Genomic DNA, 18,731 nt, shown 5'->3' with positions numbered 1-18,731 from the left:
AGTCCACTCTCAGCGCCGTGTTTGAAATCAAAATGTAAAAGTATTTCTTTTTAATATTTACGTTACAAAAGTGGCGTGCTGGCAGAATCGTTGGCACGCCGGGCAAAATGTTTAGTGACATTTCGTCCGTCTTAACGTTCTAAGTTCAAAATCCACCGAGGTCGACTTTGCCTTTCATCCTTTCGGGGTCGGTAAAATAAGTACCTGTTGAGCACTGAGGTTGATATAATCGATTTAACTCCTCCCAGAAACTGCTAGCCTTGTGCAAAATTTGAAACCAATATTTAGTCACTCTGAAATTACACTCTCACCGTCACAAAAAAAAAAAAAAAAAAAAAGAAAGACGGTCACGGTTGGACTGCCTTCAATTATAGGTTCAGCCATGCCCATCCAGTCTTATTTTAAGACACTGTAATATCATAAAATAGTATCACATTTAGGATGCCTTAGGATAACACAAAGACATTCACGCACACACAGATATATACATATATACACAAGCTTCTTTCAGTTTCCATCTACAAAATCAATTCACAAGGATTTGGTCAGCCGGAGGCAATAGTAGAAGACACTTGTTCAAGGTGCCACACAATGGGACTGAACCTGGAACCATGTGGTTGGGAAGCAAGCTTCTTACCACACAGCCATGCTTGCATCTATGGTACTTTTATTGACCCTGAAAGAATGAAAGGCAAAGTTATTTACTAGGGTCAATACACTCAACTAAACCCTAGAAGGCAGTATCCCAGCATGGCTATAATCTGAAAGACTAAATGAAAAACTGAATATATATATATCACAATTTTAGATATTTCTTTATTAGTCTTACAAAAAATAATGTAAATGTATTTTTAATAGATCATTTCTTTGATTTCATTCCATAGTTCGCAGCTTCTTGCAAAAAGTAGGTAGGTAGATTCCATTGTATTAATGTAGAGATCTTAGTAACAACTGTTACATATGCCTCAGTATGTATGTATATGTGTGTGTGTGTGTGTGTGTGTGTGTGTGTGTGTGTGTGTGTGCGTATTTTAGCTAAACCAAATTAGGTTTTCAAGTTTCATCACTTGACAGTCATTGTATTATGAACCTCAATCCACAAAAAGCCAATTTAAGTAAATCATATACTCAACATCATGTATTGAGTATTCTGTTTGTCAGTCATCAATGGAAAGAAATCATTGAAAATATGCACATTTCCTTTTTTCTCCTTTTTCTTCTATTTCTTTTTTTTTTCTTTTTCATAAAAATCCTTGCTTAAATCTTGCTTTTGTCTACAAGGTTTTGAATTGTTTTTCAGTGTATAGATTGTTTTTTTTTTCCAAGGAGGACGCAAATAAAAAAAGAAACAAAACGAAAACAAATATCGCGTCTCATTGAAATAATTGTCAAATATAAATCATAGATTGCTTTGTTTAAGAAAAAAAGAAAAACCATTACCATTAGTATTGTCACCAACCAAAGCATACACACTTGCTCACACACATGCTGATATACTCAGACGTATATGTATATATATATATATATATATATATATATATATACGCGCACACTACACACATACACACACGCACATATAAAATGTATAATTTAATCAAACAACACTATTAGTGTTTCTTTTCCATTTGGTTACCAAAGCATGTATAAGGGAAGGCACAATGGTGAAGCAACAAAATAGAGCTAGAAAATAATAGCACGGAACGTAGCTTTCATATCGATCTTTGAGAACACCTGTGAGAAAAAACAAAAAAACAAAATCTATATACATAGCATGATACTGCAACAAATAAATAAAGTAGAAAAATAAAAATTAAGGAGAAAAAAATGTAAAGACAGGGAATAGAAACAACAAGGTATTTCTTACACACACATTTGGTTTTTCTGATTTCCTCTTATCACTTCATTTATGTTCGAGCGTGATCGTTACCAGCGTCGCACTACTGGCACTCGAGCCCCGTGCTAGTAGGGTAGTAAGAGCACCATCCGAGTGTGATCGTTGCCAGTGTCGCCTTACTGGCACCTGTGCCGGTGGCATGTGTAAAAGATTCGAGCAAGGTCGTTGCCAGTGCCGCCTGACTGGCCCCATGCCGGTGGCATGTAAAAGCACCCACTACACTCTCAGAATGGTTGGCTGTAGAAACTCTGCCAGATCAAGATTGAAGCCTGGTGCAGCCATCTGGTTCGCCAGCCCTCAGTCATACATCCAACCCATGCTAGCATGGAAAGCAGACATTAAACGACAATGATGATGATGATTCAAGGAAACCAGATGGCAAATATTGAAGTTGTACTTGTCTGACAAGTAGTATGATCTTGAGACTGTAGCAAAACTCAAAACCAAGTTGTCAGATTATGAAGTTACAGCACAACAATTCCTTGTTCACGTGAGAAGTTGGATTATGGACCAATCAGCAGCAAGATTTCATGTGATAGATCGATCTGGATCCTTCTAGAATGTCTCAGTTCAGGTGTCAAAAAAGGCTTGTTTTTAACACCAACCTCCAGCGTGTGGCAACCCACATCCCAGCACTACACTTTCTCTTGCCGTTCATAATAGTTGTTTTCACACTCCTACTCAACCTGGATATGATGTTACAGTTGGTAGACATGAATTTAATGTGTTTTCTCTTGTCTTGAAAAGTTTAAGTTCAGAGTTTTTGTAATTAACTGTTTATGAATGCTGCAGAAATGTGTTGACTTGTTGAGGAAACTTTAACTCATGACTAACCTGTGTAGTGAAATAAAAGTTATCAAATATTTGCATGGTGTTAAGTCACTTATACACAGCTTTACCTACAAACTCCATTTGCAACAAGACTATTTGTTGAAAATAAAGCAATTACAGCAGAGAAGGTATATTTTAGCCATTGGGGGACAAAAAAAAAAGACTCCTCACCCACAGAAACTCTTTTCTCATTTAATCATTTATTTGGTGTCATTTTCTTTGCAACAGAATTGCAGTGAATGTTGTGTCAGTGCCCAGGTCACAAATTGTATGATGTAAATTTAGACATCAAATAATAAATGTAAGTGATGTTAAGAGTTTCCATGTATTTTCAAATGGCCAAAATGAGCCTTCTACACTAATTAGTGATAAAAAAAAAGTTAATGAAGTCACCTGATATCTACAGCCAATTCTTTCTTTTGTCCTTCCTTCCATTCGTCCTTTCTTCTGTTCATCCTTTTGGGCTTTCTTTCATTCATTCACTCTCAACCCAACCTCTCTCTCTCTCTCTCTCACACCTACCCTGCTGAAACACATGCACACACGTATGCATGCACACATGCACACACACACAGTGGAGGCACATGGCCTAGTGGTTAGAGCAGCAGACTTGTGGTCGAGGGATTGCAGGTTCAAATCTCAGACCGGGCGATGTGTGTGTTTATGAGCAAAACACCTAAGTTCCACGTGACTCCAGCAGAAGATAATGGCAAACTTTTGCTGACTCTTTTGCCACAACTTTCTCTCACTCTTTCCTCCTGCTCCTTGCAGCTCACCTGTGATGGACAAGTGTCCCATCCAGGTGGGGAACCTATACGCCAAGGAAACCGGGAAACTGGCCCTCATGAGCCAGGCATGGCTTGAGAAAGAACAAACAACAACAATGCACACACACTCACACACTTCTTCCCCTTCTCCCAATGTATAAAAGTGAATGTCTGAATATGTTTCAAGCCTTAAGTCATAATTTTGTCCATGCTTAATTGAAATCTGATGCATCCCCACATCTTTTTGAGGAAAAGATCATAAGCTATGAAGTTTCTAGATTCTGAATTTGTTTTTATATATTTAATTTATATATAGTTTCTACACATTTAATTTAATTTAATTCCACCTATTTTTGTTTTGTACATTTCTACTTGAGCCAAATTCTGAATTTTTTTTTTTTATGTACTTAATGCTCAGTTGCTGGGACATAAAAACAAAACCAACACCAGTTGTCATACAGTGGTGGAATAGAGAGGCATACTCACAGACACACAACAAGCTTCTACATAGTTTCCATCTACCAAATTTACTCACAAGGAATTGGTCAGCACGATGCTATAGCAGGTGACATTTGTCAAAAGATTCTGCACAGTGGGATCGAACCCAAAACTATGTGGTCACAAAACAAGCTTATTACCCACTCAGCCATACCTGTGCATGCATATGTATATTCTTTTACTCTTTTTACATGTTTCAGTCATGTCATTTGACTGCAGCCATGATGGAGCACTGCCTTATGTACATATATTTATATATATATATGTATATATATATAAGTAAATAAATGGAGTTGGACGAAGATGTTATTAAAATTCTTTTACTTTCGACATATGCATTTTACACTGTTTATTTCTTTGGAATAAAACCATGTTGTCTTCGAAACATATGTTGAAAGTAAAAGAATTTTAATAACATCTTCGTTCAACTCCATTTATTTACTTATACTACACAAATTACTGCACATTAACCCGGAGTTTCTACCTTTGAATAGGCCGCTTCATCTGTGTTACTTGCGTGAATTTTGCTACCCTGGTAACTGTTTATTGAATTTTCCATGTTAATGGTAAACAAAGGATAATTCATTCATCTATTTATATATATATATATATATATATATATATGTACTGCTGGAAAATTTCTGGCTTTGGGTAAAAGAAAATACAGGAGAATCAGTTAATTATGATTTTATTCAACTTATTCCCCTCTCAGACTCACACACTTATTACAGTAGTTCTTCCTTCAGTTCTTCTAAGCCCTGTAAAAGAACTCAGGTGTTGGGATTCCAACCAGGCCTTTTGCAATACCCTTAAAACCAGGAACTTTTTAGGACCCCCTCGTATACACACATGCACATACACACACACACACACCATGATGTCTATGTGTATTTGTAAACAGAGAAAAATATACTTACTGATGATGTATCCACTTACTGGAAGGCCCAGACCAGAGAAAGTCATGGCGAATCCTAGAGCACAAGAGTACAATCTGTTTTCAAAGATTTCCAAGAACGTCACGCAGAAGACGGACAGGCCCAATCCTGATGCCAGAAAGATCATGAAGGATAATAAGATAAGCATTGATGTTGATACAAAATAGGGATACAGAAGAGCTAGTGTGGCACCAATTAATCCTGATAAGTTGAAGATCATTATACTTGATGCTATGTTTTTGTAAAGTAACCAACATGTAATAAACCGTGCAGGAATGTTCCCAACTGTTGCAATGACAAATATTCTAGTGCTTTCCTCCAGGGTCATGCCACGGTTCACAAGGTAGTCTGGTAAAATTGTTGCAAATGACATTATAAAGCTTACTGCTCCGATTGTGGAAAGTAGAAGTAGAAGATAAGTGTTATTATTTAATATCATGCATAGCATACGTATTTGGCCAAGTTTAGCATCGGTTTCTTCTTCATGGCGAGACATGCCATCTGACTGACACACGTTGACCCCCTTTAAATGGTTATCATTTTCATGTCTTGAGCTAGCATTGGCTCCATCTGTTTCATGTTCTATTTCCATTTGAGGCTTTGAGTCTGACTCATCTGTATCGTTTGATGCTTGGTCTAAATCAAACTTGGTTTTCTTTGGGCTCGCAAAATGTTCCTGTGGTGTCTTATCTGTACTTTGATAGGATCTACTGCAAAGGCCATTTCTTACTTCATTACTGACAGAAGGCGCCCATTTCCGAGGTAGTTTCTTTAAAGAATACAGCAAACCACATGGTATAGAATGCATGGTAAATGCACAGAGAAGGAGGAGGCTGCCTCTCCAAGAATATAGTTCTGTGAGTTTGGAAACAAAAATAGGGAAAATTATAGCACCAACTGCTCCACCAGTGGAAATTAGAGACAGCAACTGCCTACTGCTTTGATCAAAATAGGAAGCAATTCCACAGTTTATGGCAATAAATATGAAGGAAGTTCCAGAACCTATATATAAAATAAAAATATATATTTTAGATTGATACAAGGCTGCAAACTATATAGAGAAAGCACATATTCAGTTGAATTTATTTTATAGTATACTAGCAGAGATAATTAGATTTGCTCAGGATTAAAATGGCACAGTTTTGTTTTTGTTTTAATTGTTTCAGTCATTTGACTGCAGTCACGCTGGAGCACCGCATTTGGCGGGAAAAAATGACCACAGGATTTATTCTTTGTAAGCCTAGAATTTATTCTATCAATGTCTTTTGCTGAACCACTATGTTATGGGAAAATAAACACAGCACAACATCGATTGTTAAGCAATGGTGTGGGTACAAACACAGACACACACAAAAAAATATGCGACAATCTTCTTTTTAGACCTATACACATGTATATATAAATACATACTTATATATATATACATACATCCATATACATCCATATACATACACATAAATATACATATGTACATATATACACACACATATATACATATATACACACGCACATATACACACACATACACACACATACACATATATACACACACATACACACATATACACACACATACACACATATATACACACACATACACACATATATACATACATACACACACATATATACATACATACGCACACATATATACATATATACGCACACATATATACATATATACACACACATATATACATATATACACACACATATATATACATATATACACACACATATATATACATATATACACACACATATATACATATATACACACACATATATACATATATACACACACATATATACATATATACACACACATATATACATATATACACACACATATATACATATATACACACACATATATACATACATATACACACATATACATACATATACACACATATATACATACATATACACACATACATACATATACACACATACATACATATACACACACACATACACACACACACATACATACACACACACACACACATACACACACACACACATACACACACACATACACACACACACACAACATACACACACACACATACACACACATAAACACACATATATACACACACATACATACACACATATACACACACATACATACACATATATACATACATATACATACACACATATATACATACACACATATATGCATATACACATACATATACACAGTGAATGAAGTAGGGATTTTGGTCTCCACCTATTATATATATATATATATATATATATATATAGCGAGGATTCACAAAAAAAAACAACAAAAGACGAAGATGGGTGTGTAAACAACAAACAGATGTATTAGTTTAACGCTCGTGAAGTGAGAAAGCCTTTCATTTCAAGCCTACGCGCTTTAACAGAAAGCAACACAGAAATAAACATGGAGAAAAAATAGAAAAAAGTTTAGTGGCTAGTGATCTATCATGGCAAATGCCGGACAGAAGAGTCACACAGAGCTAGGATGAAGGGGAGATAATAAAGTAGTGGTGATCCCAAAACGAAGGTGTGCGTGCTTGTGTATGTGACAACGTGTACGTGCGTGTTGAAGGGGGCTGGTGACATTGACGTGTACCTGTGTGCATGGGTAGGTATGTGGATGATGGTGTAGGTGCTGGGAAGTGGTCAGTGCTAGTATGTGTGTGAGGTGGTATGATGTGGTGGTGTTGGGATGGGGTCTAAGGAATGCAGTGGAGTGGGATGGGACATATAGAGATGGTGGGGTTGGAATGTGTAGGGGTGGTGTAGCAAGGGAGAGGGTGATGATGAAGGAAGAGAGTGGAAGGGAGAAGGTGGGTACTTATTTTATTGACCCCAAAAGGATGACAGGCAAAATGACCTCAATGGAATTTGAAATCAGAACACAAAGACAGATAAAATGCTACTAAGCATTTTTCTGGTGTGCTGATGGTTCTGCCAACTCAATGCCATTAATAATAATAATAATAATAATGAAATTATTGTATACAGTGCTCAGGTGAACCACAACTTGTCAAAAGTGCATATAAAGCATATGCAATAATGTACAAATAATAATCTTTTCTACTGGAGACATAAGGCGTCAAATTTGTGGGGAGGGAACTAGTTGATTACATCGACCCTAGTGTTTTACTGGTACTTAATTTATCAATCCCGTAAGGATGAAAGGCAAAGTCAACCTTAGTGGAATTTGAACTCAGAGCATAGTGATGAGGGAAATACCACTAAGCAATTCGTCCAACATGCTAATGATTCTGCCAGCTCAGCACCTTAATAATTAAGGTTGTTATTATTATTACCATTTCTTCATGAATTTTGGATTCAATTTTTTTTTGCTTAATTTAAAATAACTGCAAAATATTAATTTCACACACTCAGAAAAAAAAAAAAGTGAAATACTATTGGCTAGAACACCTTCAATCATAAATGTGTTTGTTAGTGGCTGACTGCAAAGATGGGGGTCGAAAAACAATAAACAACACAATACATTGGTTTCAAATTTCAGGGGGCAGGTAAGTTGATTACGTCAACCCCAGTGTTTAACTGGTACTTATTTTATCGACACCAAAAGAACGAAATGCAAAACTCAGAATATAAGGATGGACAAAATGTTATCAAACCTTTTACCCGCTGTGCTAACAACTCTGCCAGCTCACAACCTTAAACAACACAATATATTAATATAATTTTATACTTACCAGCAATAAGTCCAAGATAAATTATTAGAGACCCTACAGATGAAACATATACTGAAATTCCAACACCAAGACACAGCAAAAAGCTTCCAAGTAAAGCTGTTTTCTGCACTCCATATCTTGAATTGAAAAACCCAGTCAAAACACCTGTTGATTGAAATGGTAGATTAAGAATAATTACATATTTCTAACTTGGGATTAAACAAATGAAACCTCTTTATTAAAACTGTTTCATAAAGAGATTTATTACTTGCTTCATACATTTTGTTGCTGTGGAACCCCAAGTCTTGTTTTGGTAACACATAACTTATTGTTGTTATTGCTTAAACCCAACTCAGTTCTGGTTGAACCTTGATTGTTATCCTGTTCAGTCTTAGTTGAGCCCTGTTCACTGCAGTCCCAATTTCGCCTAGGATTGAGGTCTGATTGTTGCTTACATACTATTCAGTCTTTGCTGTATTTTCATTGTTGTTTACCACAGTTCAGCCCTCTTTGAGCCTTGACTGTTGGTGTTGTTTATATACTGTTCAGTCCTGGTTGAGCTCTGATTCTTGCTGTTGTGTATATCCAGTTCAATCCTGGCTGTATCCTAGTTACTACCATGACTGTAGCCCAAACTTAGCCCTTGTTGAGCATTGATTATTGATGTTCTTTATCCCCAGTTCAGCCCTTAACAAGGCTATGGCTATTATTGTTGTAGCTCCAAATCAGCCTTGGTTGAGCAGAATTCTGACCAAAAGCACAACTACTATTATCAAACACAATGTCAAAATTATGAATAGTAGGTTTTTCACGACACTCGTGCATTAGTATGGATTTTCTAAAACCTTAAATTATATTTTTTTAAATCTGTAGGGAAGCCAGTATCCTTTACAGTGCAGTTTGTGAACCACTGACTCAAAAGCTCCTTTGTATTTAATACACAATGGAAGGAATACATCATCAATAATGAAGTCTGCCAGCAGGCCAGCATCCCAAGCACTGAAGCCATGCTGCTACTCAAACAGATCAGATATGCAGGCCATGTCTCACACATGAACAAATCCCAGATACCAAAGGTTGTATTCTGCAGTGAGCTCAAACAGGGCACAAGAGACAGAGGAGTATTCAGTAAGTTTTTCAAAGATCAACTGAAATACCAGCTCACCTGGGCAGGTATAGACCTCCACCCCACAGAGTGGGTGGGAGTGACAGTATAAAGGATGGTGCAGCAACACTGCATCCAAATCACTGCAAGCAACTTTGAGAAAACTAGAGCTATTGTGACAGATATGAGAAGCACCAAAGAAAGAAAGAGCCATCATCACAAACCTTATCTAACCTATTTCTTTACTACCCACGAGGGGCTAAACAAAGAGGGGACAAACAAGGACAGACAAATGGATTAAGTCGATTACATCGACCCCATTACGTAACTGGTACTTAATTTATCGACCCCGAAAGGATAAAAGGCAAAGTCGACCTCGGCGGAATTTGAACTCTGAACGTAGCGGCAGACGAAATACGGCTACGCATTTCGCCCGGCGTGCTAACGTTTCTGCCAGTTCGCCGCTATAATAAGAGCACTCAGAGAGCGCAAACCTTCGCCACGGTAACACTAACGTCCTCTCAACGATTAGCCAGAGATGATTTTTTAAATGAGAATATTTGAAAAATTCGACTGCTCTCACAAGCGAGAATACTAAAAATGAAACCGACCGCTCTTAAAAATTAAGTAAAAAAAAACAGGAAAAATAATCCAGAAGCCTTGTATGGCATCGGATTGATCCCCAAATCTAATCAGTTCGTCCCAGTCACGAGGCCAAATATCCCTGAAAGTTTCATCCGAATCCATCCAGCGGTTCTTGAGATATCTTGTCCACGGACAGACAAACAAACACGACTGGAAACAATGCTTCCGCCTTCACTAAGACGGAGGGAGGTAATAATAATGGTTTCAAATTTTGCAACGAGGGCAACAATTTTGGGGAGAGGGGCTGAATCGATTACATTGACCCCAGTGTTTAACTGGTATTTAATTTATCAACCCCGAAAGGATAAAAGGTAAAGTCGACCTCGGCGGAATTTGAAGTCTGGACATAGCGACGAACGAAACACCGCTAAGTATTTCGTCCAGCGTGCTAACAATTCTGCCATTCGCCGCCATAATAATAATAGTAAAAATAATAATAATAATATTAATCTGAAAGTCATTTAGTATTGATCTGCTGTGGTTTGAGCAAAGCAATTAAACTGTCAATGATTTACTTAGTAGGTAATATCAGGTAAAAGTTAAACTTGCACACAAATGAAATATTGTAGTGATAATCTACCTAATGAACTGAAAATTTTGGGACAGTTTTGTTTGGTAATGTAGCTCATCAATTTCGTATTCTAGAACACACACACACACACACACACACACACACACACACACACACACACACACAAAAGAAACAAAGGAACATCTTTGAAAATTACTTACCTATGATACCATATATTCCAGTTGGGAGGAAGACAGCTAACGAGACCAGCTGATCTTGACTGGGAAATGCATTCTTGAATTCCACAAGATAAATAGCAAGGCAGCTTCTGAAGCCAAATAAAATAGCATTGGCTACAAAAGCAGAAGTTCCCACAGTTATCTTCTCTAGAGAATCTCGATTCCAAACATTTCGATTCCAACTGAAATAGTAAGCAGACCTTTATTTGAATTACTGATTTTGTTAAGCTCGATCTCGAAGGAGATAAAGCTATAAATAATTGTTTCTACTAAAAGCACAGGGCCAAAACATTTTATTGGGATGGGGCTAGTCAACTGCATCGGCTCCAGTACATAATTGTCCCGAAAAGGATGGACAGCAAAGTCGACCTCGACGGCATTTGAACTCAGAACTTGAAGACAGATAAAATGACACGAAGCATTTTATCCAGCAGGCTAATGATTCTACTAACTCACTGCCTTAAAGCCATAAATAACAGCATGTAAATTTTGGGTTTAAAAATCGTTTGGATAGAACAAGGTGAAAGCTGCTCGTCGTTACATATTTCTAACAAAGAGACATTATCAAATGAATAAACTTCGCTATCTAAAGATAGATGAAATGCCACTAAGCATTTTATATGTTTCTTTATTACCCACAAGGGGCTAAACAGAGGGGACAAACAAGGACAGACAAACGGATTAAGTCGATTACATCGACCCCAGTGCGTAACTGGTACTTAATATATCGACTCCGAAAGGATGAAAGGCAAAGTTGACATCGGCAGAATTTGAACTCAGAACGTAGCGGCAGACGAAATACGGCTACGCATTTCGCCCGGCGTGCTAACGGTTCCGCCAGCTCGCCGCCCTCACAAAGCATTTTATATGGCATGCTAACGATTCTGCCAGCTTGACACCTTAAAGTTACAACTAATCCTTTCTGCCGTCGGCACAAGGCATGAAATTTTGGAGGTCGAGGGGGGGGGGGAATAAAGACAATTACATCCACCTCAGTGTTTATTTTACCAACCGCGAAAGAATAAAAGGCAGTTTCGTCCAATATTTACTCCTAAGACAATGCAAAATGATGATGCATTACTTGCAATGTAATGATTTCAAACAGGTAAGCAGAAAATAACAAGAAATCAGAAATTACTCATTTTGCCCCGGTTACTAATTCCACCCCACCTCCCTAAATAGAAAGTCTTTTTTTTCATTTTTTAAATTGGCAAGTTACAATAAATAAATAAATAAATAAATAAATAAAAGAATGAAAGTTGAAAGAAAGCAATGTTTTATTTTATTATAACCTATTAAAGGCGTACATCGAAACTCAAGTGACAAATACAAGACATACAGACAATAATAACGAGACATTAAAGAATCGGGGAACTAAAGTTATGAAACAGAAATTTAAGAAAAGAAGCAAAATTAAAAAAAAAAACAAAAACGAATGAATTATGAAAAGATGATACAATGAAGTGGAATGCCCATTCTACTCCCGAAGTCGAGCGATTACATTTTGACAGGTTTTTTTTCTCTTTTTCCCCTCTTTCTTTTTCATAACACATATTCTCAAAAAAATTCACAATTTTCTTAAAATAGTTCACATTTTTGAAAGAAAGCAACGTTTGTGATGCATGACAAGTAACACAAGCAACAACCCAATTCGTCTCCAGTTTTAGTGTCTTGTCGTGAAGTCTTGCAGTGATATATTAAAAAAAAAGTCTTCAAGAACGAAGCTTTTTTTTTTTCGACGAATCGTCTCTTCATGGCAATAGTGTCAAAATCTTCTGGGATCTTTTCCTTTTGAAAGCCAGATTTTCCTAGTTAACTAAACAATTTGAAACTCCGTATACTGGTAGAATGTGTCAAAAGAAAACATAATTGTAAACCAAAATGAAAACGGAATTGTAATTTCTAAGTTTAACGTTGTTTAAAAATTCGAATTTTAACCAATGATATTCTTTCTTTCGGCCTCATATTATTTACTGCTTCTCAAAATATTGTTACTGTGACGTAGTTAACATAGCTAAAATGTAAACATCACCGTCCCATATAACAAAGTCCTAAACAGACAGAATAATAATAAAAATACGGCGGGCTTTCGAAATAGCTGTCGAGAATAAAATGAAATTTCGATGGTAAATTTTTGGAGGGGTTTCGGTAATTTTCGTCACTCTAAAATACATGTAATTCGCATTAAATCTTATTTTTCTGAAAAATCCACGTTTTAAAACATTTTAACTGCCCACCACTTCATCGTGCCTTTGGAGTAGGTGTCACACTTGGGATGATCAAACCTAGAATACCTTTCATCATAGGTAATTGCTTGGAGTTCACCTTGAGAGCTAAAACTATATATTTAGTTTCGATATAAAAAATAAAATTGCACAAAATTTTGGCACAAGACCAACAATTTGGGAGGAGGGGTTAATCGATTACATTGACTGGTACTTAATTGATCATGAAAGGTAAAGTCGACGACGACGGTAACGTGAGGAGTCGGAAGAAATGCCACAAGGTATTTTGTCCGCTGCACGAACGATTCTGCCAGCTTGCCCCACCCCCTTCCTTAATAATATTTCTTTCCCCAGTAAGTACAAGGCCTGAAGCTGATGGGAAGAACTAGTCGATTGTATTCAACTGGTACTTATTCTATAAGCGCCGCCCGAAAGAAGGAAAACTCAGCAATATTCGAACACGGAACGTAAAGATTCGTAAGAAATGACGCTAGGCATTTTATCCGATGCACTACCGATTCTGCCAGCTTTACATTATATTTTTCGTCGAAGTTTAACTATGTCACCTTGATGATATATTTTTACGCGTGGACAAATAATAGAGAGATAATGTGGATCAGATGATATTACATGCTGACAAGGGCTTGGTAAAGGACTGTTAGAATGTTTAGAGATACGGTCCTATACGTTCGGGTTTCAACCCTCACCGGAATTCAAAACAAGCCGTCTGTTCTTCCACGGTCAAGAAAATACATCGATCAAGTATTGGAGATCGATATAAATGATTATACCCTCCACTCACCCCCAAATATATGCTTTGTGTCTATAATCAATATTACAAATATATTGTTATTGTTATTTAACTCAGGTCATCCTGATAAACCCGGTTGAGGATCAAAGGGTTCCAACTATGACCAACCCGTATTTTTGCGCCCCCCCTTTTTTTTCAGATATAGCATCTATGATTATATTAGCCAATGTACCCTTCCTTTAACCCAGTAGTATATGGTTTTAAGGGGATTTGGGTGTTATTCCTAGCACATCGACGAGCGAAAACGCAGAGGGGCCCTGATTATGTGCGAGTATGCGTATGGATGGGTACGTGTGTGTATGTGGGTGCATACAAGCCAAATAACCGGTTCAAGGCGTGTGTCAAACTGAAGAATCAAAGCGTGTGCACAGGTTTATAGTAAATATATACATTGTATTTGAGAAAACACCTGAAGCCTATACAAAAACATTGAATATGTGTTTATTATTCATCCAAAGTAAACAGTACGTGTGTGCTGTTTACGTCACAGTAACAATATGTTTAGACGGAGCAAATAATTTCAACTCAATACAGAGAATACGATTGGTTAAAATTCGCAGATTTAAACTACGTTTAAACTTATAAAATACATTTTTGTCAAAAAAACTAGTTGAAATTATTGTTTTCTTTTGACACATTCTACCAGTATACGAAGTTTCAAATTATTTAGTTAACTAGAAAAACCTGGCTTTCAAAAATAAAAGATCCATTTTCTGCCATGAATTCTTCATTCCCAGCAACTCGGATAAATTGCATCCACAAGCCCGTACTGCTCACAATCAGTGTTACAGGTTTTAGAAGAGTCGAACAGTTCTCTTTAAAATTTTGAAGGAGCAAAGAAAACGCTTTAAACATCCTCCCGAAAAACTCCATCGCCAAAACGAACGAGAGTAGATATATTTTTTTGACTTATTTGAAACATTACTTTTTCCATTATTGGATTCATTCGACCTGATTAATGTGCAAATATAATAATAATCATTATTGCTGTTGTTATGTTGATGTTGAGCGAGCGGAGAAGTCCGCAACGTGGTCCTTTGCTATTCGTAAGACCCGCAGAAGAGAAAGCAGGTCAATCCCCGACACCGAGAGCATCGACGGATGGATGAATGCGCATCCAGGCTCAGCGGTTGCGTAGGAAGTCGGGGACAAAAAACAGGAAGAAAGAGTGAGAGAAAGTTGGTACGAAAGAGTGCAACAGGGTATACTTTTAAAAAAGAATTGGTGCCTAAACAAATGTACTACGGCGACAAATTAGAAAGATCTACCACGAAAATAGTTTGAGAAAAACGTGATTTCTGTAAAAATAGAATCAAACGTAGACTGAATGGGAAAAAATGAACGTGACCACAATGAGGTTAATTTAACTTTGCGAGCAAGGTTGCTAGAAGCATACCTGGACATGCTCTGGCCAAATACCGCTTGTGGTTGCCTGATTCATCCAGGGGCTGGATTCATCCGAACCTATCAATCGTTGATCCATTTTTATGATTAAATAATTTTTCATATATTAAGAACGTTTCATTCCACAAAGACAAGCTGCAACACAATGACGGTTTCGCCTTTCATCCTTTCGGGGTCGATAAATCAAGTACCAGTTACGCACTGGAGTCGATGTAATCGACTTAATCCGTTTGCCTGTCCTTGTTTGTCCCCTCTGTGTTTAGCCCCTTGTGGGTAGTAAAGAAGTAGGTATATACGTATGAGATCTACACGATATCAAATACAAAGGCAATGACTTTGGTAAGCAGACACCGTGAAGTTCGTTAAAGATTTTCAGAGGAACAAAGTAGAAACTGAAGCACGATGTGCTTTTCGACATAGAACTGCAAGAGAACAACTGTCCGAGGAACAACGTAACTATGTTCTAATGAGAATCTACAAAATATTACTTATTCTGGGCATAAAACAATGGGGCATGCGTTAGTATTTATAATAATGTCAAATAAAAGACAAAAAAAAAATCAAAAAGGTTCTTCTCGAGCCAGAGGCTCATAAAGCATTTCCTCCGGATTCTGTAGCATGTATATTCCTTTCCGGATGGGACAACGGTCCGTCAGAAGATTACTTATTTTTGGCAGTCGTATGGACTCGAACAGCGTGAAATGACGCGTTTTGTTCAAGAATACAATGCGTCACTTGATTCAAGAATCGAAACCACAATCTTACAACCACGAGTCCAACACTCTCACAACTAAGCCACGCGTCACAACAATGTCAAATAAGTATAAAGTTAACTTTTTTCTTGGGGCGAAGTTGACGGAATTTAAAATATATATATATATATATATATATATATTATATATATATATATATATATATTAGCAGAAAGAGGAATGATAATTTCGACGTTATTTGATCTCAGTTGATGAAACTAATTAATTTAAATTAATGTACCATCTCTACCTACTCACCATTTTTGTATTATATAAATACTGAAAATGATGTGCTGACGGAATCGTTAGAGCGTCGGAGAATGTGGTTTGCAGTTTTTCTTTAGTATCTCTACGTCCTGTATTCAAACTACATAAAGGTCCAACTTCGCTTTCCATCCCTCCGGGGTCGATAAAATAAAGTACGAGTTAATCAGTATGTTCCACTACTTTATTGGTACTTTAGTTATCGACTAAGCCCTTCTTCTCAAAGTAGCTCGTTTTGTGCCTAAATTAGAAACGATTATATAATAAATACTGAATTTTTTCCTTTGTCAAAAAAGAAAAAAAAAAGCTTACAAACAAAAGGTATACGTTTAGGCCATTAAATCGAGCAATGAAGAACATACTTGGTGGAACGTTTTATCAACTCCCCGCCTCAAATAGTATGAAAAGCAAGAGCAAATCTGACAGGATTTGAACTTAGAACAGGGATTAAACGAAACTAAAATACTGTAATAAAGCCAGCTTTTATCACCGCTCATGGGTAACTGTGTATTGTGAAATAAAACTTGAAATTTGAAAAAAAAAAAAAAAATGTCTGTATATGTATCACCAACAGTTTTTTTGTTGTTTTTTTGCATTTAATTCCGACATAATCGTACACCATCTGAAAGGTATTTATAGAAAATTTGATTATGAAATACCAATTTTTCTGAAAAGTTACAAGATTAAGAAAATCGGCTGCTCAGGCGAGCTATCCAAAACTCTCCTCCATTCGGTAAAAAAAAAAAAAAAAAATTCCCAACACATTCAGACATAATTGGAATCTGCACTATCTGAAAGGTATTTGTAGAAAATTTCATCTAAAGTTGCCCTCTTTTCTGAAAGTTTTAAGGAAACACAGTCGCAGAAGGGGAACGTGGTGGTCTAGGTATGCCAAAGAATATCCAGTCCTTTACCCACCTTTTTTTTTTTTCTGGCGAGTGTACTTTAAAATAATAAATATAGTTACTTCGTAAGATTACATATAATCATTTTTAGCTATATATAATAACGTCTAACTTAATAGCATCAGTTAGACATCGTATATTTTTAACTCCCATCCGTATAATATATGTAAATCCATCTGTGTTTTCATCTTGTATATAAGAAGCGTGTTTGCACCCTACATGTCCCTTGTCTGTCCTTGTAACGTCCCCTCTATGTAAACCTTTTTATAGATAAATAAAGAAATATATTTATACATCGCCTAGGCCAATGCTGGCCGAAACTTATGTAACATGACATACAAAAAGAAAAAAAAACCACATGGGCGTATTTACCAGTCTGAAAGCTTCTGAAATACCGAGAGAAAATAGAACTGCTTAAATCCTAGCGAGTCTTCGTAATTTTCGACAACGTCTTCTTGGCTTTCTCCTTCAGACACACCACTAGATGCCTGTAACAAAGGGCGCCTTTCTTCTACATCACTGACTCCCATGATATTATTAGAAGTATATGGATAAATAGAAGTATATTTAGACAAAGAGAAAAATACGTCGAAATCGTTGGCAGTGGCGAGTGAAAATATATTTAATACGACCACAAATAAACAGACTTCGATAAGATTGTGAGCCTCTGTCGAAGCTCTGGTTACATTCTAGATTTTATTTATTTCTCACACTTTATGACGATCAGCGGCCAATGGTCCAATCTTATTGTGGACGTTATTGTTCCTTTCTAGCAGTAAGAACCAATAAGCATCAATCAATGTGAAGAGAAATGTGCCATTCGAAACCAACCAGGGAGGTGGTTATATAGGTATACATACACACACGTACATACATATATAATGACTGATGTTTTTCTTTAATTGTTTATAGTAAAATAGTAGTAATAATAATAATAATAATACTTCTTTCGGATCTTTTCGGTTTGAACGGCAGTTTTTAACATAATTTCTAGGTAACTAAAAAATTTTAAACTTCGTATACTGGTAGAATGTGTTTATAAAACATCTTTTTCTCTTGGCTTTATTGAGAAAATTCTATAGTTTGTAAGATATTTGTTGTTTTTTTCTTCAATTTCTGCAATTTCAACCAATCAATGACGTCTATTGAGGTAAAAAGTCATTCTGTGCCGTATGAATATGTCCCTCGTTTAAGAAACAGATTGGGTTTATTTACATTTGTGAAGAAAAAAAGATACCCTTCCCCCCACCCCTAAC

At 36.6% G+C, this 18,731-nt stretch overlaps 1 protein-coding gene across 1 annotated transcript; it reads right to left on the bottom strand.

Moving 5' to 3' along the window:
- Nucleotides 1–1,219: 1,219 nt before the first annotated feature.
- Nucleotides 1,220–18,010, bottom strand: LOC118765193 (monocarboxylate transporter 5-like). Its single transcript, XM_036506873.1, has 5 exons — nucleotides 17,848–18,010; nucleotides 11,097–11,296; nucleotides 8,636–8,779; nucleotides 4,908–5,927; nucleotides 1,220–1,731 (listed from the first exon to the last, which is right to left on the bottom strand). The coding sequence occupies exons 1-5, from the start codon at nucleotides 18,003–18,005 to the stop codon at nucleotides 1,595–1,597; spliced, it is 1,659 nt and encodes a 552-aa protein (XP_036362766.1). The 5' UTR covers nucleotides 18,006–18,010; the 3' UTR covers nucleotides 1,220–1,594.
- Nucleotides 18,011–18,731: the final 721 nt, after the last annotated feature.

The sequence above is a fragment of the Octopus sinensis genome, linkage group LG10, assembly GCF_006345805.1.
Source record: "Octopus sinensis linkage group LG10, ASM634580v1, whole genome shotgun sequence".
NCBI lineage: Eukaryota > Metazoa > Mollusca > Cephalopoda > Octopoda > Octopodidae > Octopus > Octopus sinensis.
This window is presented reverse-complemented; position numbering and strand designations above follow the sequence as displayed.